This window comes from Aquarana catesbeiana, linkage group LG07, assembly GCF_042186555.1.
Source record: "Aquarana catesbeiana isolate 2022-GZ linkage group LG07, ASM4218655v1, whole genome shotgun sequence".
Taxonomy (NCBI): Eukaryota; Metazoa; Chordata; class Amphibia; order Anura; family Ranidae; genus Aquarana; species Aquarana catesbeiana.
Genome location: NC_133330.1, coordinates 54,985,852 through 55,009,415, shown reverse-complemented (window position 1 = coordinate 55,009,415; position 23,564 = coordinate 54,985,852). Strand labels below are relative to the sequence as shown.

The 23,564-nt window shown below is 42.0% G+C and overlaps 1 protein-coding gene across 2 annotated transcripts in view; it reads left to right on the top strand.

The window, feature by feature from the left end:
* The window catches only part of ADAMTS9 (ADAM metallopeptidase with thrombospondin type 1 motif 9), a 366,908-nt gene that overhangs the window by 103,063 nt on the left and 240,281 nt on the right, over positions 1–23,564 (top strand). For both annotated transcript variants that reach the window (XM_073592184.1, XM_073592185.1), the window contains exons 7-10: positions 5,241–5,281; positions 8,287–8,392; positions 9,915–10,061; positions 12,499–12,640. In XM_073592184.1, coding sequence (XP_073448285.1) covers positions 5,241–5,281; positions 8,287–8,392; positions 9,915–10,061; positions 12,499–12,640 — 436 coding nt within the window. The remainder of the gene's footprint in view (positions 1–5,240; positions 5,282–8,286; positions 8,393–9,914; positions 10,062–12,498; positions 12,641–23,564) is intronic.

Sequence of the window (23,564 nt, the reverse complement as noted above, 5' to 3'; positions counted from 1 at the left end):
CTGTTGGCTGTTATTTACTAAATGCAAAGACACTTTTCACTACAAGTACACTTGCAACTGCACTGAAACTGCACTTGTAGTGCAAAGTGGATTTCCCCTTAGGAAATTACCCCCATTTTCTCATAAAACAACAATTACATCACCCCAAAAGTGTTGTAGCGTTGAGACAATAATCCACACATTCTTGATGAGCAATCTTTTTAATACCTGCACAATCACATGTGCATTTACCAAAGGTTTTTCTGACAAACCAACATGTTTGTTGTATAACAATTTTTGTGGTGTCATTATCCAAAATCAAAATTTGCATTTTATAGAAAACAGGCCTGTGTAAAACCCACAAGAAAGACACAAATCTTGATCTTACAAAGTTCACATTTGGTAGAACTTGAAGGCAATATCAGACATGAGTATTTAGGAACTGTGTTTGATATTGCGTTCAGATGGGGGGAAATCACCCCTGGAAAAGCCAAATTTGGAAGATGCACACAAATTTCCCAATGTCAACATGTGCTATCTGCCATCAGGGGGGGATCAAGGGACGTGTTTTGGGGGAGAAAGCCCTTCCTCACCGCTACTTTATAATTGAGGAAGGGGTTGCACCCCCAAAACGCGTCCATTGATCTCCTGTGATGGCAGATAGCACATGTTGACACATTGTGTGCATCCTCCAAATTTGGCTTTGTGCAAAATCACAAAAACATTTAGCACATTGTAGCAGACAAAAGAAGAAAGTGATTTGGAGGGGCTTTAAACTCGCCCCAAAATATCAATGATGTTTTTATATTTGGGAATAACATCATTGATGTTTTGCTTGATGTTTTCCAATTGTAAATTACACCCCATGATCTCCCCGATCAGGATCTGGGCACTTTCGGATGTGAAAGGATCTGGATCCACAACCTCACGATCACCTAAAAAGAAACACAAAATAAATTAGGTCTAAAAATAATGCCCCCATCCATCTCTTATCTGAGCCTGTGGTCGCAGACACTCACCTGTTGTGGTGACTAGTTCCACCACGTCTTCTTCCTCCTGCTCATCTTGTGTTGGTGGGATTTCCCCTTCTTCCAGAGGGGGGGGCTCTGTTCTTCTCGGATGAGGGGTGTCCTCCGAGTCTTTTCTCCCCTATGTAAAACAAAAATGGTATAATTAGCACACAGATATTTGATGGCAGAACTATAAAGATGAAACATTGCTTGGAAGTGGGGTACAATTGTCTATTTTAGCAGAGTTCCAAGATGTAGCTTTTTTAGTGTCCTTTGTCAAGCTGCAATACTTTACCTGTTTGGTACAAGCTTCACAGATGTATCCCCCCCTATAGTATACACTGGAGCACCTGTGTGGCCCCCTAATAAAAATGGTGTTCTTGTGTCCCACACTAGTGCTCCAGTGTCCAGATGTGAAAACAGCTGCTCAGTGTCCTCTCCTTACACACAATCTACTTTGCATTTCATTCTAGTAACAAAGCCATCTACACAACCCAATTCTTTGAAGACAAGTATAGGGCCTCAAAATGGTGGCCAAATGCATATGGGCTAAACAATGGTATTTTATAGTCCGAAAAAAAAATGTGTGATCCGAACGAATAATGTGCCCATGAACATGAAAGTTGCCATTTTAAACTGTACAACAGTTCCTAAAAGCACATGGAGCAGCACGAACGTAATAAACATAAAGAATAGGAACACAGCACAACTACTTACTTTTTTGCAGCACTCTCCGGATCTTTATGTACTGCTCATGTTCTCGTAATTTCAGGTCCGACCACAGCTTCCTGAGCTGATCTTTCGATCGTCGTACCCCGAATTTCCGGTGCAGACTCCTGACCACTTTCGCCATGATCTTGGCCTTTCTGACATTGGGGTTGGGGTAAGGCCCATACTTTCCATCATAGTCGGCCTTCTTCAGGATGTCCACCATCTCCAACATCTCCCCAAAGGACATATTTGAGTCCTTTAATCTCCTTCTGGATCGGGACGTTTCAGGCTCCGGCCTTTCCTCCCCCTCCTCCTCGTTGCTGTACTTAGCACGATCCTGCTGTCTATCCGCCATGTGCTCTTCCTCCACTGCGCCGAACGAAAAGGGGCGGGGAATAGAATAGAAAGAACGTCAGGGGCGGGCGGAGTTATACGCATGCGCAGTGTGTATAAATCGTAACGCGCGCGTCTTACGTACGATCTGTGAGCGGAGGAAGGAGCATCGGAGACGCCGATCGTGCTAACGAAGGTAGGATCTAAACTTGGGCCTATACTGCTTCGAAATGGAAGCCTATATTGTAACAAGATTAGGGGAGTTTGGCCTGACATTAGGGTTTGTCTTGTGTTGTGTCTTGCAGAGAAAATGGATGGGTTCAACGACCACAATTTCCTGCCCCTGTTTATTGACAAGTACAGAGAGCTGCCCTGTCTGTGGCAGGTGAGACACCCCCACTATAACCACAAACAGAAGAGGCAGGCAGCGCTGGATAAACTGCTGGAGTTGGTGAAGCCGGTGGTCCCCACAGCAACCATCCCCTATTTGAAAGCTAAAATTGGTGGCCTGAGGAGCACTTATCTTAGGGAGCGCAAGAAGGTCACGGATTCCCTGAGGTCCGGAGCTGCAGCAGATGACATTTATGTCCCCAGGCTGTGGTACTATGAGAGACTGCGATTTCTGTCAGACCACACTGAAGTCAGGGAATCCCTCTCCACTCTTCCTTCCACTCTTCCTTCCATACCAGCTGAGGCTTCTGATGTCCAACCTGGGCCTTCCAGCCAGGAAGAAGTGGAGGAGCCCAGCTTGAGTCAGGTATAGCATTCTTCTACAGATTTCTGGTCAATAAATAAATGATGTTTACTAGATGTTATTATTGAACACTAATTGCTGCTTGAAAAAAGTGTTTTACATATCAATAGACAGTAGTGGGCACCCAAAATTGGGACAAGAATGCAAAATGCTGGGCTCAGAAGGATAGTCTGTTATATTTGTTAACATTGAATTTGCAGCAGTCAGGAGGTGAAAATTGTGTGTGATTGATGAAAACAATACTAAAACTATGTCCCTTTTTCATACACAGGAAGACCTCAGCCAGGAGGAGGCTGTGGAATGTGGCAGTCAGGAGGAGGCGGGGATTATTAGTGTCAGCCAGGAGGAGGCGGGGATTAGTGGCAGCCAGGAGGAGGCGGGGCTAAGTGTCAGCCAAGAGAAGCCAGGGACCAGTCGCAGCCTGACTGAGTCTCAGGTCCCTCCCCTCCGCCTGCCATATAAAAGGGCCAGGAAGGCCACTCCCAGTCCTGTGCAGGATTCAGCGTACAGGCTGATCCAGGAGGCTTCGGCGTCCCTCAGAGCCTTCCCCAGTCCTGAAGAGGCCTTTGCCTGCATGGCTGCCACCAAATTGCAGGGCATGCAGGAGGGCCAACGCAAGATTTCTGAGGACCTGATTTATAAAGTCCTACGTAAGGGGGAGAGTGGGGAACTGACACACAAGACGGATGTCATGGAGAGGGACGATCCTCCTCCTCCTCCTCCTCCTCCTGCTGCCACAACTCCACCACCACAACCAAAGCCTGTAAGGAAGCGTGGAAGGAAGACCAAAGAGTGATGGCCCTGGGTTCAGTCTGGTCTGACAAAAGCTGCAGTCTCTTGTATGACCACAGCCTGGGGACACAGATGTCATCTGCTGCTTTCCGGATCTCTGGGACTTCTGGACCAGACTGCCCTCCCTTAGATAAGGACTCCTCAGGCCACCAATTTTGCTTTTAAATAATTGATGTCTGCCCCGGGGGTCCAAGGCTTCGCCCACTTCTGCAGTTTCTCCAGCGTTGCCTCCCTCTTTGTTTATAGTTGTGACCCCTTAATAAAATATTTTTCGGTAAATTCTACTCTCCTGTGTGTGTTTTCATCCAAAAAGGACAGTTTGTTGGTGACAATTCAGGTACATTTCTAAAGTACAATGTGAAATTAACAAGGGACAACAACACCAAACAATCTCCTACAGATTAAATAGAACAACATATCAATGGTGTTGTGGGAACTTGTCACAAAAAACACACAAACATTTTCGGGAGTACAAATCAAAATCACCAAAAAAAAAAAAAATAAAAAGAGAAACACAAAAAAAGATTCTACATTAAAGTAAAAAAAAAAAAAAAAAAAAATATGTCAGATGTGAGAAATCAAAATATATTGAGGGAATCCCGATAAATAGTAACGAAAAAACTTTGTGAGAAGTGTGTGTGAATATGAGCATCAAAACGACTTAATTCTTGTCACATTATAAAGAAGAAGAGAGTGCGCTGTATTAAACCATTTTGAACATTGCAGCGTGACGAAAGTGCTTTATCCATTACGAACGCTAAGTTTACCAGAACGAGCTGTCCCGTGTCGGAATTTCTTCTGAGCATGCGTGGCACTTTGTGCGTCGGAACAGGCCACACACGGTCGGAATTGACGCGATCGGATTTTGTTGTCGGAAAATTTTATCTCCTGCTGTCCAACTTTGTGTGTCGGAAAATCCGATGGAAAATGTCCGATGGCGCCCACACACGGTCGGAATTTCCGACAACACGCTCCGATCGGACATTGTCCATCGGAAAATCCGACCGTGTGTACGGGGCAGTAGAGTTGCTTTATACCAAATAAATGGATACCATACTAATTTGGTCATGCTTTTACATTTTACCCCAAATGCTGTGGGCACTGTTATCACCTTAGAAAATGCTCTCTGATTGACCATCTATAGTTCAAAGTCTTCTCTCATCGGACAAACAGGCGTGCCTATAGCAGGGTTTAGTATAATCCTATCTTCTCACTCTGCTGCCCTCTGAAAGGCCTCAAATGCATTTCTTTAACAGCAAAATCATTATAGTGCTGCTTGACTTTTCAACCTCCATCTTACCAGCAGCTTCACTTCTGACACCTATAGCCTTTTAAAAGATAACTCGGCACAGTACAAAATGATTTCTTGCTGTGTTCAGGAGATACTGTACACTTATTAATTTTGCTCTGAGCTAAAAATGCCCAATGCTATGGCTTTCTAGATATATGTTTATGAAGCAGGGTGTGCTGGGCCTTCTGCATTGTTAGGCCCTAGAACAACGATATGGTCTGCAATGTCTGTATGAGCATATGTATGTCAGCAGCAGCCCTAAATGAAAGGTACATGATTATTTATTTCATTTGTGTAATTGTGTTTTTTGTGTTTGTGCTTTTTTTATGTCCTTTTGTACTTTTTAAATAAACACATACTTTGCATTCAGACAGGATATTTGCAGAGCCCATGAGAAATGTGATACATTAGGTAAGACATGTCTTTATTTTATTGCAATAATATTAGTAGGAGTGGCTGGTCAGAGACTTGAAGTCTATGAATTACAGTAACACTAAACTCCGCTTGAAAAAAAACATTCTATTTATTTATGTTGTAACGTGCTGCATAAACTGTTGGCGTAATTCTCAGTACTACTTTCATTATACATCCTAGACTTAATGCTCTGGTTTTCGTTATTGTATGTACACATCACACAGTGTTGCTTTTAAACCACGCCTCTTGCACTACTTAGTCACACCCAGTTCTTGCCACAGCACATGCCAGTTCCTTGTCACCCTATAAACATCTCTGGTGTTGCCTCTAGAGCAGGGATATGCAATTAGCGGACCTCCAGCTGTTGCAGAGCTACAACTCCCATGAGGCATAGCAAGACTCTGACAGTCACAAGTATGACACCTAGAGGCAGAGGCATGATGGGACTTGTAGTTTTGCAACAGCTGGAGGTCCGCTAATTGCATATCCCTGCTCTAGAGGCTGGTCACTCTGATTTATCTGGAATTGGTTGGTGTGGGTGAATTTCATATAGAATTTTTTAATATGATATTTATGTTTAATACAATTTTCATAAAATATTTATAACAAATATGTTATTGATGTATATGAGGCTAGTGAAATAAAAATCCATAGTGGTGTTAATTGTTCCAATCAAATTCCACCTTTTTTGAACCCTAAAGTGAACTGATGCCCAGTTCCTGCATACCAAAGTATTTACATACTCTGAACAAGCAGTAAAAGCACAAGGCCTCATGCATAGTTACATAGGGGTTTATTTACTAAAGGCAAATCCACTTTGAACTTGAAAGTGCACTTGTAAGTGCAGTCGCTGTAGATCTGAGGGGAAGCTCTGACATGAGGGGAAGCTCTGCTGATTTTATCATCCAATCATGTACAAACAAAAATGCTGTTTTTTTATTTTCCTTGCATGTCCCCCCTCAGATCTACAGTGACTGCACTTCCAAGTGCATTTGTAGTGCAAAGTGGATTTGCCTTTAGTAAATAACCCCCATAGTCACATGGACCAGTTGAAAAAAGACACAGATCCATCCAGTTCAACCAAAAGAAGCTGGACAAAAAAATTATACAATCCTATATATAGTACACAATCCTAAACCCAAAATTAATCCAGAGGAAAGAAAAAACCCAATAAAGTATACTACAATTTGGGGGGAAAAAATCCTTCCTGAACCCCCAATAGGCAATAGGATATTCCCCAGATCAACTTTACCTATAAATGTTAGTATCCAGTATATTATGTGTATCTAAGAAAGAATCCAGGCCCTTTTTTAAAACAATCTACTAAGCTTGCCAGAACCAGGTCTTGAGGGAGTATATTCCACATCTTCACAGCTCTTACTGCGAAGAAGTATTTCCGTATTTGGAGGTTAAATCTCTTTTCCTCCAGAGGTAAAGAGTGCCCCCTTGTCCTCTGTGATGTGAAGTGAATAGCTCAACACCAAGTTCATTATATGGATCAAGTTCACCATTCATCCCTGTATCTGTAGGCATTGTGGAAAAATGTGCAAAGTTTACAACACAGGCATTGAAATCTTCACTCTTTTCCTAATACTTTCTGTTGCACCAGAAACTTGCCAGGTTGTCAGTCTTCTAATGTAGAAAACCAGTGAGTTTTTCTAAGCTTTTAGAGCCCATTCACACCATCCCATTGTGGCAACATAGGTTAGATGTGTCAGTGAGATGCAGTGCCATTTATATTGAATGGCAGCTCAATGCACCTTGCCAACAGACTTGCATTGCAGTCTAGAGCAACACACTAACATGTGTTGTGTTGTGCTGCCAAAAATGGCCCCTGCACCATTTTTTGGTGCATTGTGGTGAATTGGCAGCCACTTGATTTTAAACTGGCTACCTAAACGCACCCCAGTGCTGTGAATGAGCCCTTAGAAAATGTCTGAAAGCTAACTCTATAGTCTTATTATGATCTTTGAGGATCTTGATTAAAAGCACTTTGAGAGGTTATGGATAGCTTGTTTTAACGTTAGTTTACTGATAAAATGTAAATAGTTTAAAGCTGAACTCTGAGGACCAAAAACCTTTACCCTTACAGTGGGGAAGGGGACACACTGCAAGGGTAAAGGTTTTTGGTAAATGCACGCTTGGCCTAGGGGATAATGAATAAGGTGATAAACTTGCCTTATTTCTCCTCTTCCTGCAACCGGTCCCCTGAAACATCTTCTCTTCGCTGCCTGACCAGTTCGCAGCTCTCCAATGTCGTCCTGCATTGTAGGGGATGATGTCCCAGAGCAGCAACCAGACAGGCAGCGAAGAGAAGAGGCCATGCACTGTATGGAAATAGACAGAAAAGAGGTCCTGAATTGTATGGGAATAGACAGAGAAGAGGTCCTGAATTGTATGGGAATAGTCAGAGAAGAGGTCCTGAATTGTATGGGAATAGACAGACAAGCCGGGGGGCAGTGCTGCCTGCCAGGGAAGCTAGGAAGTAAGTAGTATATCACCTTATTCATTATCCTGTAGGTGAAACAAGCAGCTAACCTTTGTATTGTGGAGAGGGACCCACGCAAAGTAAAGATTTTTTTGTCCCTGGAGTTCAGCTTTAATAACTATATTCTGGGCACAGGACCTGAACTCAAAACGTGAAGATTTGCTGTGATATAGGGAACATCTAATGGTTCACGTTTGTATGTGTATATATATATATATATATATATATATATATATATATATATATGTATATGTGTGTGTGTGTGTGTGTGTATATATATATATATATATATATATATATATATATATATATATATATATATATACACAGTATTTATAAAAAGAGTCGCATTACTGAAAAACGGGCACCAAAAGTGCTGTTTACAATAATCATTCTAATTGCTTGAAATCCTTTTTTTTTCACTAGAGTGTCTCTATATCTCATTATGGCAACATGGCTGTAAATAAGTAGTGTGAACATATACCTTGTACTTACCAGCCTTTGTCCCTTTCAGGCCTAGCAGAGCTGGGTACAGTATGTGACCCATACAGGAGCTGTTCCATAAGCGAAGACAACGGATTGAGCACAGCATTTACCATAGCACATGAGCTTGGACACGTGTATGTTTGATGTAAATATACTTGTCTTCAAAAAAAATCTTATACTTTACCTGTTTTAAGTCCCCCTAGCAACCTTTTCCAGTATAAACTTTTTTGTTTTGATAGAGCATGCCATCATTTTTTGTTCTCTTTTTTTTTTTTATTTTGCTGTCTGTGCTGTTGAAGAGATTTTCCTTCACTGCCTGTACCGCAGACACAAGAGGAGGTGAGAGGAACGTGAAAACAAATCCTCACTTGGGCTGTGGTCACAGCAGTGGATATCCCTATTGGAAGATTTCCCCTTAGTTCCAGTTGTACAATTTTGGATTCATATTAAAAGCTACTTTCTTATTTGCTTAGAATACCAAACAAGAAAACGTTCCCTGAATTGTAGAGAGCCTTTTGACTCCTCTCAGCATTTTGAGGTTTGTTACTGCCCTTCATATTTTGTTGCCCTAGACACTGGCCAGCCAGTGCAGCCTTGACAACTTGCCATTGACAAGGATCACTAGGACCCCCATACTTTCTCCTATGGTGTTGTTCCTTCATTGGCCAGGCTAGCTATACTTCAGTCTACAAGGTTTAGTACATTCACTCATGTGGCGTGACCCTAAAATATTTAGGAATGAGGGCTTAATATCACCCTTTTAAAATACCCTGTAGTCTACCTGCAGGGACTCTGCCCTAAATACAGGTCGGAGCCACTGTACTAACCATGCAAGGTTAGTTCAGCGATCTCCCCCACTGAGCTGCTGTGTTCTGGCAGGGGGACAGCTGTAATCAGCCTGAGTATGTATGTATGTTTAAATTTTTCTAGGCTCTGCTGGTTCTCCTAAGCTCAGTGTGTTGATTGCTTATGCCTGTTACTATTGAGGATGTTCCAGTTATCAGGGTAGGAAGGACAATCTCTACGTTATGATTATATATGATCCAACCAATCCAAAGTTCTTGTTTAGAAGCATAGTTTGAGAAGGTGATAAATATTTTGAGCATTTTTCCAAAGGGTTCTGTCCCTCCTGGGCATCTGCCTGAAGAGAATGCCTGCATTAAAAGGATCTTTACTTGGGCCTTGCCTCACTCTAGGGCATGTGCCAGAGGCCCAAGGACTTTAGTCTACGCCTACTGGAGTGTATATTTAGAGGGAGCTGGGCTAAAGGAGGTCTGCTTTGAAGGAGCATCTGTAAATAAACTTCTTAGTGAAGGGTTTCGCAGAAGGTTAAAGCTACTGCTGGACATTTTAAGAAGTATTAATCGCCCATCAATTAAAGACCTAATTAATAGACCTTTCCTCTTCTGGTAGTTTTAATTATTGTCTATGCTGGCACAGCTTCTCTGCCCCTTCCATCACCTGCCTACAATAACCTTCATGTAGTTGCCAGGGGGTGACTAGGTCACTTTAAAAATGACCTTCACCTACCCTCAGGTGAGGGGAAATGACTAACTCTTAAATATTATTTCAGTCCGCAAAACAACTGCTTTAACATTGTGTTGGTGATACATACTATTTTTTAACATGTAACTTTTTTCCTCTGTTTATTGTTAGATTTAACATGCCACATGATGATAGTAATAAATGCAAGGAGGAAGGTGGCAAAAATCAGCAAAATGTCATGGCTCCAACCCTCAATTTTTACACCAACCCCTGGATGTGGTCAAAGTGCAGCCGAAAGTATATAACACAATTTCTGGAGTAAGTTCTGGAAAACGCTATATGTATGTAAAAGGAGGGTGCTTCCCATAAGGTTTAAAGGAATATGCCCAGGCAGAAATATTTTTTTAAACCTAAGAAGGTCATAATCTATCCTTCCGTTAAGCCCTTCCAATGTTTACTGTTTCTAAATGTTCAGAATTGTCCTTGTATATAGATATTTACACTCCCTGGGTTACTGGCCTGAGTGTCTGTTGAGTGACGTGGGTGTCTGTTATTCTAATCAGGACTCCCACAAAGTCCCTTTTGCATGAAGACCTTTCTTTAAGTCTAATAAATTATTACACATGCTGAATTCTGTAATAAAACAAAGTAATCTCCTTCTTTTGGCAACTCTTGCTGAGCATTCCATGTCCGTAGACATGGGGTAACCAGGGTAACCAGTGGTCTCATGCTGGCATACGGTTTTCTAATTGGACATTGTGTTCTGGTATGACAGTGTGAAGGGATACCTGGATAGGCCCAGAAAACCAGGCCTCAGCCAAGTACCACAGATGATTCACCCCTGCTATTCTTCAAGTGACAACTGCACAGCGTGCAGGGTACTTAAATATGCCTGTGTTGATATATATATATATATATATATATATATATATATATATATATACATGTATATATACATGTGTATATATGTATATATAGTATATATATATATATATATGTGTGTATATATGTATATATATATATTATTGTGCAAAGGTTTTAGGCAGGTGATGTAAATGAAGAATGCTTTCAGAAATAGAAGTTTATTTTTATGTATTAACAAAATGGAAAGTAAATGAACAGAAGATAAATCCAAATCAAATCAATATTTGGTGTGACCACCCTTTGCCTTCCAAACAGCATCAATTCTTCTAGGTACACTTGCACGCAGTTTTTGAAGGATCTCGGCGGGTAGGTTGTTCTAAACATCTTGGAGAACTAGCCACAGATCTTCTGTGGATGTAGGCTGCCTGAAATCCTTCTGTCTCTTCATGTAATCCCAGATGGACTCGATGTTGAGATCAGGGCTCTGTGGAGGCAAAACAAGCACTTCCAAGACTCCTTGTTCTTCTTTTCACTGAAGATAGTTCTTAATGACATTGGCTGTATATGTTTGGGTTTGTTGTTCTGCTGCAGAATAAATTTGGGGCCAATCGCACGCTTCCCTGATGGTAGGGCATGATGGATAAATATCTGCCTGTATCTGTCCCTGAAGCCCTTTTGAATATTATTTATATGCTAGTTAATCCTCATTTAATGCCCTAGTGGTCCTGTCCATGTATTGAATTTTGCCTGGGCACTTTTAAAGGTATAGCACACCTTTAGTATTGCATGAGATAAAATGCTCAATATTATATGACTTGAAGGTTGCCTGTGAGGAGAAAGATTTGGTTCTACAGGTTTGTCCACCAATAGTTTGGCACATTTTACATTTACGACAAGCATAGAGATCTTTGGTAGAGGCTCAACTACGGTTGGTGATCTCGAAGGGTTTGAGATCTCGAAGGGTTTGTGTTTTTCTGAATAGGATATGAGGACAATCTGCTAAGATAGGTCCTAAGACCCTATCATTTTTTAAGACTTTGAAAAAAAGTTTTTTTAATTAATCCATGATGATTGTAAAGGTGGTAATGAATGACAGTTGGTGGTCATTGTTCTCATTGGGGTATCAAGGTTTATTTGCTAGAAGAGAGACCCTATCCTTTGAATTGTCTTGTCACTATAGTCAAAAGCAAATGAATCGAACAAGCGTTCCAAAAACAAAAATTTTCAAACTAAATTCTACTGGTGTATGGCTAGCTTAAAACCCAACTCTAGAAAACTAGAAAATTCTCCCTTGTAGTGATGTTGCGCCCGCACTGCAGGAGGTTACCTGCTCACTTTGGTCTAGGGGACATAGAAAAGTATATAACTTCCTAGATCCTCTGCTACTCCATGAAGCTAGACTGGTCCCCACAGCATTTTCTCCCCTCCGTGATTCAGCAGTAAGGAGTCCTGACATTATAAAGAACAATGCTGGGTCCGTAGTTCACCGCTGGAGCATATTGGAGCAGTTCTCTGCCGGGGGAGCAATCGGGTAAATAAAAGTGCTTTTACTCTCCCCTAGACATAAACAAGCAGTCAATTCTTGCAGTGTGGGCACAGCCCCACTGCAAGGATGTATTTTCAGATTTCCCGGAGTTGGGCTTTAACACTAATTGCTACATGGGGTGACGTAATGAGCTATTGCCATCAAAAACTACCACTCCTGCATCAAGATCTCATGGCCCTGAAGTTTCAGCAGAGTGAACTTCTCATCCAAAATGTAAAGGTCTCCCAGTCACACTTCACTTCAACTCACTTTATACTTTAGTAAATTAGGCCCCATTAGTCTGGAGATGTTATCAAGTCTATGGAATGAGGTTGTGCAGTGCTGACTCTGTCGCTTCCCTTTCAGCACAGGATATGGGGAATGTCTGCTTGATGAACCTGTCTCAAGAGCGTACTCTTTACCTCAACAAATGCCTGGTGTCCTATACAATGTCAACAAGCAATGTGAGTTAATATTTGGGCCGGGATCGCAAGTTTGCCCATATATGGTTAGTACTTCTATATTCTGAGATTATTATTGTGTGAATGAGTTTCAAACTTGAAGGGTTTCTGTAGGTAAAATATAAAGTAGATTGCCGAGTGCTAATGTTACGGCCAGAGATGTGTGTTTTTCTCATTAGTGCCTATTTATTAACTGTTTACACAGGTCTCACACCTGTTAATCAAATTGCTGGGCACCTATCCTGCTAGCCTGGTTACTGGCAATATTACAGTGTAACACAATCATGAGTGAGAGGAAGTGTGTGAAGAGAAGGCTGTCAGTGCATAGCATAGCCTTATTTAACGTACAACCAAAGGCTTCAGTACGACAGGCTAAACAAGTCCCAAATCCAGTTACTATGTGATTAATGAGCCTCATAAAGTAAACCAAAGCTTATGTCATCTTACCTGCCTGAGCCAAATCCTCCTTCATTGTGTCTCACACACCCCCCTCGTAGACGCTGCAGATCACAGTGGGTGGATTTTAGCACCAGAGGTAGTGCTTCCAATTCAGAAAACAGTGGGCAGAACTGGCAGGTCGTCAGGGGCTGATTGAAGAACTACAGGCTTGTGGATCTTCATTGGAAATGCTGATAGCCATACTCCCAGCAACATGTTTTCATCCAACCATAGTGCAAGAAGACAGAGCCTACATGAGAGTGATAACTCTGCTCTGAATTTGGGAGCAATGCAGCATTGTTGCCACCTCATCACAGGAAGCTGCATTGGGTGGACTTCACTAAGGAGCATCAGTTATTTGTGGCACTTAACAGGGTGATTAAGAGAAAACCATAAGTGTAGATGCTCTTATAATTGAGTGGCGCCGCACATATTTTTAAAGGGAGGCCATAGTCTACCTTTAATTAAATATGTCAGCCAATTTACAGCATTGTAGTTAAAACTTGAAAAGGCCTGCCTAAACTAGACACATTAGGGTGCCAGTTTTAGATTTCTTAGATAGAAATCCCACCCTTTGTTTCCTCTTTGAATCTAAATCTACATTGTTACTAGGGGACTGGCATTAGGACTACATCCCACAAATCGTCATGAACTTCTCGTCCAAATTTTAAAGGGCTCCCAGGCACACTTCACTTCAACTCACTTTATACTTTAGTAAATTAGGCCCCATTAGTCTGGAGATTTTATCAAGTCTATGGAGTGAGTGATGCTCCTGAGTGAAGCCCACCCAATGCAGCTTCATGTAATGGGGTGGCAACAATGCTGTATTGCTCCAAAATTAAGAGCAGAGTTGCCACTCTCATGTAAGCTTTGCCTGCTTGCAATATGGTTGGATGAAAAAATGTTGCTGGTAGTATGGCTATCATTATACAAAGAGGATGCTCTATTGGTCACTATGGCAGTTATCAGGCAGGGGTTGGTAGTTGAATAGAAGAATAAATGGCTACACATCAATAGAAATCCAAATGCCGTTTATTGATCACCAAAGTGACATCAAAGGACACCAACACAGAAGTCTTGTAGTCGCGTTTTGCACAGTACAATTGTGCTTAATCAATACCCTGGGGTTGATAGTTGTCAGGGCTTAGTCCTGAAGTCAGAGAGCTCAGGCCCCTAGTAATAAAGTGAAACTATTTTTAGGAAGGCACACATAGAAGGATCTTCTGTCCGACAAGGGCAATGGCAAACATTTTGTAGTACCTGCTCTACGGCTTAATGTACATTGGCCTACAAACCGCAAAATGCGACAAAGCCGCGGCAAATACATGCCAAGATTTGGCCGCATTTTGTGCTTTCCCGTAGTCAGCGATCAAAACGTTCCTATCCTGAATGCAATGCTTCAGCATTCAGGAGAGGGAGGTTGAAGCTCACCTAAGCACGGCAGCTTCTAAACTCTGCTTAAAGCTTATGTGTACATAGACACATAAGTTTTTAAGGATTTGAGTTTAGGAGCTTTGGCAAAAAAAATGCCAAAAGTTCCTAAACTCAAGTTTTGAGCTGCTAGTGTAGGCTAGTGTACATACCAGTTAGCAAGCAAGTTTGAAAATGACTTGCTAAGCTATTGCTAAATTTACCAGGCCTCACAAGTTTGTTGCACAATTGCAACAAGTCCACATTGCATAACCCCAGATCAACTTTCTTTGCAAACATTCTGCAATTCTGCTGCAAGTTCTGGTTCTGTTATGTTGTGCAATAGTCATCCCACCACAGGGGTCACTGTGGCTGAATTTTCATGCTGTAGACTTGCAGAGCTCTTGCTGTAGGCTCACCACTGCAACTTTGCTCTAGCTAGAGACTTGCCATGCAAATTTGCTACAAATTGGAAAAGTGTCAACTACAACTTGCCAGCGAAAATGTGCAGCAAGTTAACAGACTTACAATTCAACACTTCCACAAACTTGTGGCAAGTTATCCTTGCTATCTGGGATGAAGCCTAAAACAGGAAGGATTAGAACCTAGGTCGGGTTTTTACTGCTATCCAGAGTTCCACTAGAGAGATTTAACCTCATGTACTGTCCCAGTGATAATGGTTCCATCAGATAAGAAGTCTCTAACAGCAACACAGAGAGAAACCCTGATGCCGCCTACACACGAGCGGAATTTCCGACAGAAAGAGTCCGATGGGAGCTTTACATCATATATTCCGACCGTGTGTATGCCCCATCAGACTTTTTCTGTCGAAAATCCAGACGGACTTAGATAGAGAACATGTTCTATATTTTTCCGACAAAACAAATTACTATTGGAAAAACCGCTCGTCTGTATGCTGTTCCGACACACCAAAAACGACGCATGCTCTGAAGCAAGTACTAGACGGAAGCTATTCGCTACGGGCTATTGAACTTCTGTTTTCTTGACCTGTCGTACGTGTTGTACGTGACCACGTTCTGGACGGTCGGAATTTGGTGTGACCGTATTTATGCAAGACAGCTTGAGCGGAAATCCGGCGGAACTCCATCGTAAAAACCTTCAGAGTTTATTTCGACGGCAAAACCAGTTGTGTGTCACCAGTCGCATTTTATTATTGTATGTGTCCCTGTTGCCCATTTTCCTTTACTTACTGTTAAAACCGTTGTCACCATGAGTGTAAATGAGGGGAAATATCGCTAATCGAGCCCCAAATTGCAATAAGAATGACAGGTTCTAATCCTTCCTCCCTTTATGCAAAACTAGTAAGAAGTTTGGCTGAACATACATTAAAATAATTTGGCTATTTTATTTGCAACAACTTGATATTTCAAGATGTCAGCGCTGTATCTCTCCACGACACAAACCCTCTACTGTGATATTATCTAAATATGCCAACAAGGAGAATTAACTGTTTAAAATACAGGAAGTCTCCGAGTTACGAACACAATAGGGACTGTAGGCTTGTTCGTAAGTCAAAGTTGTTTGTAAGTTGCAACACTGCATTTGTAAGTGTAACTTCCGGTCGGAACACTGCATTCGTAAGTGTAACGTCTGCCTGTGCATGGATGTGGGATGTTCCGGGCGCTTGTTATGTTATCTGGGGCTCTTCTGGCCATGCAGTACATGTAGTACTGAAGTATGGGATGTGTCCGGATGTATCCAGGACCAGCGTGGAGCACAAGTGGCTGGCAATTGAGGGCGTTCGTAAGTAGGAGTCATTCGTAACTCGGGTGTTCGTAACTTGGGGACTGCCTGTATATACACAGACTTTAAAGAAGTATATATAGCATGGAAAGTGTGCAGAGAATTTATGCATGTGACTGTGGGCATGATGTTTATGAACAGATCCAAATGTAAACACTGGAGTGTCTAAAAGATATACCAAACTGGCGGGGGATTCAAACCCCTGGTGCCCAATCAGAACTTAAAGTGAAACTAAACTTCTATTTAAGTATGTATTCCAAACTCAAAAAAGTTAATTCTATTGCTCTCAGCCTCCTCAAAATCTCTTGTTTTTTGCTGCCATGATCTGACTTCCTGAACAACTTCCTGCAGTTTTTCCACTAGAGATGGGACCTTAAAGGCACAGGTGTGTAACAAGGTAATATAAAATTAAATTTTAATGGTATCAAAAAAGTACATGTAGTAAGACAAAACTATAAAAAGCAATTTTAAGCTGAAAGTGCTGAGCTAACACATAAAGGGGTAGCAAAATGAGTCATGTATATCATAGCATGAGGCAATGTATAATATATAATAATGGTCTGCGTTCACAGTTCCAACGCGTTTCGGACTCCTAACATCCCAGATAGCAAGGATAACTTGTGGCAGTGTTGAATTGTAAGTCTGTTAATTTGCTGCACATTTTCACTTGCATGTTGTACACCAGAACTGGCAGCAGACTTGCAGAATGTTTGCAAAGAAAGTTGATCTGGAGTCATGCAATGCAGACTTGCTGCAATTGTGCAACAAACTTGTGAAGCCTGGCAAGTCTAGCAAGAGCTTAGCAAGTAATTTTCAAACTTACAGCACAATTGCTTGCTATCTGGGCATGATACTCACAGTGCCCACAATTCCATGAATCACAATCAGTCAGCACATGAGAACAGTAAAATGTGAGTGACCACAGAAAGCCGTAGGCTAAGCATGTGGTGGGTACACCTAGAGAAAGAGTAGATACAGAAGAATGAGTCTCAGAACCTTGGGCAGAAAACCGCAATCAGGTATACTGGGACCAGATGGAGTGCCTGAGGGGGGAAAAAAAGAGTAGACATTCTTTTGTGAGTATATCAATAAGAAACGTCCATATAAGAGTGTATATACAAAAATTGCAAGAACATATGATGTAAATTTATTTTGTTTTCACGTGTACACATACCTAGTGTGGAATCAGTAAAGATTTCCACTAGATATTTGATCAAGGGTTGTATGATAATCTCTAATTAGTGATATATTTGATGGGTCAAGCAATCATCAACTGGAGTCTACCTGAAAATCCCTAAAAGGGAGAGGAGAGATGTAAGGTAGATGTGCATTAGGTCATGGTTGCTATATAGCATTGTATTATAGTGACCAAGCGTTGGCAGATGCCCATGCAAGATGTAAGGCCACATACCTAGAGAACTTCCAAGTCCTAATATACTTATAGAAGTTCATATTGAGCTATGAAAGCAGCCCACTGAAATCCTGGTGCGGAGAAGACAGCAAGTCTTATCAAATCTGGGAACATAGGAAATGAACAGATAAATCTCTGTCACTTATATAATGATGATATAAAAATGATATAAAACCCATATCCAGTACACCTGGAAACCAAAAAAGAAACATACCTGTATATGTTGATTGCCACAATTTGTATCTGGGTGTAAGGAGGCACCAGTAGCCAAAGAGAGGGACATAACCTCTCCTACATTTATATGGCTGTTGCCCCAAACAAGGGTGGAGACAATGCTCCATGTGTGGAAGCACAAGCATTCTGTGTCTGTCAAAAAGGAAGGTCCCCTAGTGTTCGACACACAGCATCGCCCCGTGCTTACAACTAAGATGTTGGTACGGGCGGAGTGACGTCATGTGTCACGCCCCCGCCGACACACAAGTGCGGGTCCATTGTGGCCATTAGTGGCAGCACTGGGAAGGCGTGTGAGATGTAAATCGTGGGCAAAAGCCCGCCCCTCACCAAAGGGCCGCGTCTGCACAGTGGAATGCAAGGGCGCTGGTCCTAACAGTGATACCTACAGCAGGATGGATGCAGGATACAAATTTTGTATATACACTCTTATATGGACATTTCTTATTTATATACTCACAAAAAATTGTCCACTACCAAGGTTCTGAGACTCATTCTTCTGTATCTTCTCTTTTTCTCTGGCTGTACCGCCACATGCTAAGCCTACGGCTTTTTGTGGGCACTGAGTATCATGTTAACATCTGCTCCATCCATTGCCATTTGGGTTGTCATTTAATGTATGAAAGATGTATAATACATTCTTTATTTTTTAGATTATAGTTATACTAAACTGTATAACAGACTGAAGAAGGAGTCAAGGTCACTCTGAAACGCATTGGAACTGTGAATGCAGACCATTATTATATATTATACATTGCCTCATGCTATGATATACATGATTCATTTTGCTACCCCTTTATGTTTCAGCTCAGCACTTTTAGCATAAATTACGTTTTATATTTTGTGTCTTACTACGTGTACTTTTTTGATACTATTAACATTGAATCTTATATTACCTTGTTACACGCCTGTGCCTTTAAAGTCTCATCTCCAGGGGAAAAACAGTGTTTTTCATACAGTAAAGGGATGTTGGCCTGTTAAAGCAGATAAAAAAGCAGATAATAACTATCTCCAATTTTTGATAATATGATCTGACTTCCTGTAAGAGGATGGCTAAATTCGTTCTTCATGATCCCACTGTATGCAAGAATGTAGCTGCCCTCTCTTGCTTGCTTCCAAAATGGACTAGGGACTATGGGCTGTAGACTATGGGGTGGCTTACAGAGGAAGTTACAAGGAGGCAGAAAAACTCAATATGAAACAATGTTATGAAAAATAGATTACAGGGCCATTATGTACTGAATGTGTATGTTTTTGGAGAATAAGATTATAGTTTAGTGGCACTTTAATTTGTTTTGCATGCAGTTAGTCTTTAGTCTGAATTAAGAATAGCTTGGACTGGTTGTGTGTATATAGGAGGCATAGCAGGTCACCCAATTTGTCTTTCAGACTCCAGGTACAGTGCATATTTTTAAATCTTAGTTCCTAAGTGCTAGTCTGAAGAATATTGTGTTCAACAAGCATTTATTATGCTCTGAATGCCCTGTGGTTATTACAGGTATTTATACACTATAGCACTGACAATATACACTTTACATACTGTACATCCACATTAGTCCCTGCCTTCAAGGAGCTTACAATCAGATGTCCTTATCTCACATGTATACATACACTTACTAGGTACAATTTGGACAGGTGCCATTTAACCTACCAGCATGATTTTGGAGTATGGGAGGAAGCTCAGGCAAGCACAGGGAGAACATGCAAACTTCATAACGACGAGGATAACGACTAAGCCACTGTGCTGACCCCTTAAAACCCTTTAATAAGGGGCTTTTCAAATTCAAGTCTGAAAGTGTTAAATTAGACCTTCCATGGAAATAGGAGTTACAATTTAGAGACAGCCTTTCACCCATTCAAATACAAATCACTTAAAATACATTTGAAAGAAATATTTACCTTGGTCCCCAGCTCCAAATTCTTTCTGTGACCCACGGTTTGTTTAGTGTGCCGCTTAGGCTCGATCACTATGGGGAGTGGTGTGGGTGATGCTGCAACCACTACAGGAGTACCAACAAGGGATGGAGCTCATCCCAGCTCCTGTAGTCATTGGAAGAGAGGAAAGATCCCTGGTGCTGCACATCCACGGAGTCCTATGGTGGTATGAGAAAGATAACCTCAGCCTGGGCTCCCGCCAGGCCATGCCTCTGACACGTTTCACTCCCTTGGGAGTGAAATACCTTGGGGGCATGGCCTGGCGGAAGCCCAGGCTGAGGTTGTCTCTTTCATATCACCATAGGACTCCACGGATGTGCAGCATCAGGAATCTTTCCTCTTTTCCTTCCAAATTCTTTTGGGAAGTGAGAGCAACGTCACTATGCTTCTCAGAAGGCTGGGCATTCATTTAGGATTTCCCAAGAGGCATCAGTGAGGCAAAGTAATGTCACCTACATCTTCTGAAATTGTACGAGCTGGGCCTTTATACTCTCCTTCGAAGGTTCCTTTACCTTGGTTGACATACCAATCCAGTGGTTTTAGAAGCTCCCAAGCTGGAGACCTAGTATGTGGGTAAAGAGTTCTGTCTTCCTTCTGACTTTCTTGGCTTGGTGCTTGTTTCAGGTCCACAGGTTGCTGTATTGAAGCTGAAGAAAGCCAGGCAGCTAGCATTCTCCAAAGAGGTCAGCAGTTGCAACTTCCATATTTTTCTCGGTAGACGTTTCTTTTTAGGAAGCTATCCGATTGGATTCTGCCACCCATGTGACTCTAGCAGCCATCTTGGTTTAGGGAGTGCCTATATAAGTCCCTGGGTCCTAGGCTTGGCCCGCATTTTGCATGTGGATAGTGTTGGGACAGGTCACCCATCTGATAGGGACAGTGGTTAGCGGCAGAGAGAGGTTCCTGATAAGTAGGGAAAGGATAGGGACACGCCATCCTACCTGGAGATCTCCCCATTCGAGTCTGGACCAGCCAGGCCACATTCCACCCCTCAAGACAGACACTTTCAGCACATCTGAGACCTGCTCTGCTACCTGTTGCTGTTACTTGCTGTGAGTGTTCCTGGTCAGATGCCTTCTTGCCGGGTTTGTTGAGATTTACTGGATTCTGCATTGATACACAATCTGCTCTCTGCAATGGGAGTCTGTAATTATTGCTGCTGCACCTCACCACAAAAGGTTCCCATACTCCAAGAAACTCATGTTTGTTAACTCTCGGGAATAAAGAATAAGGCATATTACTTATCGTACTCAATGCTCTGGAACGTTCGTCCTCTCTGCTCCAGATTGTGGGTAGTCCCTTGCAATCCTTTTGGCCCTAAATTGTACTTGACAATGTCATTGTGCTACTGTGGCTTAGAATATCTTTTAGAAGAGGCTTCAGGGGACCAGTTGCACAGATGGGCCTGTTGGAGTGAGAAGTAGGGTAAGTATTATACCTTATTCCTCATCCCCTGGAGCTGACGAGTATTTAACTCTTGCAGTACATGGGCCCCCACTAAAAGAACAAAAAAAAATCACATCTATTTGTAAATATAACTAGTGCAACTACAAAAATGTAACTTCCCAGATAGCAAGCAATTGTGCTGCAAGGTTAAAAATGACCTGCTAAGCTATTGCTAGACTTGCCAGGCTTCACAAGTCTGTTGCACAATTGCAGCAAGTCCAAATTGCATGACTCTAGATCAACTTTCTTTGCAAACATTCTGCAAGTGTGCTGTAATGCCGCGTACACACGGTCGGACTTTTCGTCTACAAAAGTCCGACAGCCTGTCCGACATACTTCCGACGTACCTTCGGCGGACTTGCGGCAGACTTTCTTACGAACGGACTTGCCTACACACGACCACACAAAAGTCCGACGGATTCGTACGTGATGACGTACACCGGACTAAAATAAGGAAGTTCATAGCCAGTAGCCAATAGCTGCCCTAGCATGGGTTTTTGTCCGTCGGACTAGCACACAGACGAGCGGATTTCGGGGTCCGTCGTACTTACGACGTAAAGATTTGAAGCATGTTTCAAATCTAAAGTCCGTCGGATTTGAGGCTAAAAAAGTCCGTTGAAAGTCCGGAGAAGCCCACACACGATCGGATTACCAGCCAGCTTTAGTCCGTCAGCGTCCGTTGGACTTTTGTAGACGAAAAGTCCGACCGTGTGTACGCGGCATAAGTTCTGGTACAGTTATGTTGTGCAATAGTCATCCCACCACAGGGGTCACTGTAGCTGAATTTTCATGCTGTAGACTTGCAGAGCTCTTGCTGTAGACTCACCACTGCAACTTTGCTCTTGCTAGAGACTTGCCACACAAATTTGCTACAAATTGGAAAAGTGTCAACTAGAACTTGTACTTAAAGTGCTCTACAAGTGTACAACTTGCCAGTGAAAATGTGCAGCAAGTTAACAGGCTTACAATTCAACACTGCCACAAACTTGTGGCTATTTATACTTGCTATCTGGGCTAGTATGAGGCTTTTGTTATGCCCTGAATAGAAGACCTCAAACAGGAAGAAGGTAAGGCAGCAGTAGGGGCCAATCAGGTGTGCTGCATTATTCTGCTGCCAAGGATCTTGTTGTTGGGAGATGAGCGCATAGGAGATATCTCATTGTTCTGCCACTGTGTCAGAAACCATGAATCTGACTGAGACAGAAGTACAGTTAAATCTCACTTGTTTAATAATAATAAAAAAGGTAAACAGAATAAACATAGTCAAAACATAGCCAGAGTTCAGGAACCGGAACGGATAGTCAGAAAAGCCAAAACGTCAGGGAGCCAGAGATGAGTGTAGTAGAACAGCAAGCAGGATCTGGAGCCAGAAGGAATGTCAGCCAAGCAAGTCTTTAACAGGAACACAAGAGAGCGTCTCTAGAGATGTGACCAAGATGAAGGCAGAGATCATCTGGGCTGGACAGCTTAAGTAGGCAGGATATCATCAACAGGTGAGTCACTGTGGAGAGATAGAAGCTGGCAATTTGCCAACAGGTGAGCGGCCAGCTCAGAGAAGGAAGGGCTGAGCACATCCCTGACACACTGCTCCTTCACTGTCCAATCACAAGCAAGGAGGTGACGAAACTAAATTGCATAGCTGCAGGAGAGAAAAGGCCGGTCACAGGCTAACTGTGCTGTGTCGAAGGGCTGTGTAAATTTCAAGACTGGATTATCAGAAATACTTTGGCAGATGCAACAGCTACTACATATGAATTTCAATAATGTATTTAGCTGTTTGCATGGAGTTTAGCTCTAAGAAATGCAAGCCTTAAACCGTAACAAGGTATGGGTTTTCCAAAAAAATGAGAGTGCCACAAGTTTGTAATAAGTCCAGTATGGATTTATTATTCTTGATAAAATATCAGAAGATAAAGGCCAATGTGTTTTGGTGGCTCAAAACTTCCCTTTCATCAGGGCTTTAATGCTGCAGGTAATGATAAAAGATAGTGGACAATGAAAACAAATAGACAAGGATTAGAATGACAGTGTGGTCGTCAGACTGCTTGCATTCTCTAGTATCCTATTCCATTATTACCAACATTAAAGCCTTGATGAAGGGGGGGTTGTGAACCGAACCGTGTTGGCTTTTACTTTTTTATCAAGAAATAATAAATCTATACTGGAGTTATAACCAAGTTTTGGTGCTATCACCCTTTACATTCACGTAAAGTGACATGGAAACGTTACAAAGTACAGACAAAAAACAAATATACAGTAACATAGTATGTGCTGTTTATTAATATTAATATTGTATTTTTTTTATTTGTATTTTACTTGGTCCTTAGTTATCACAG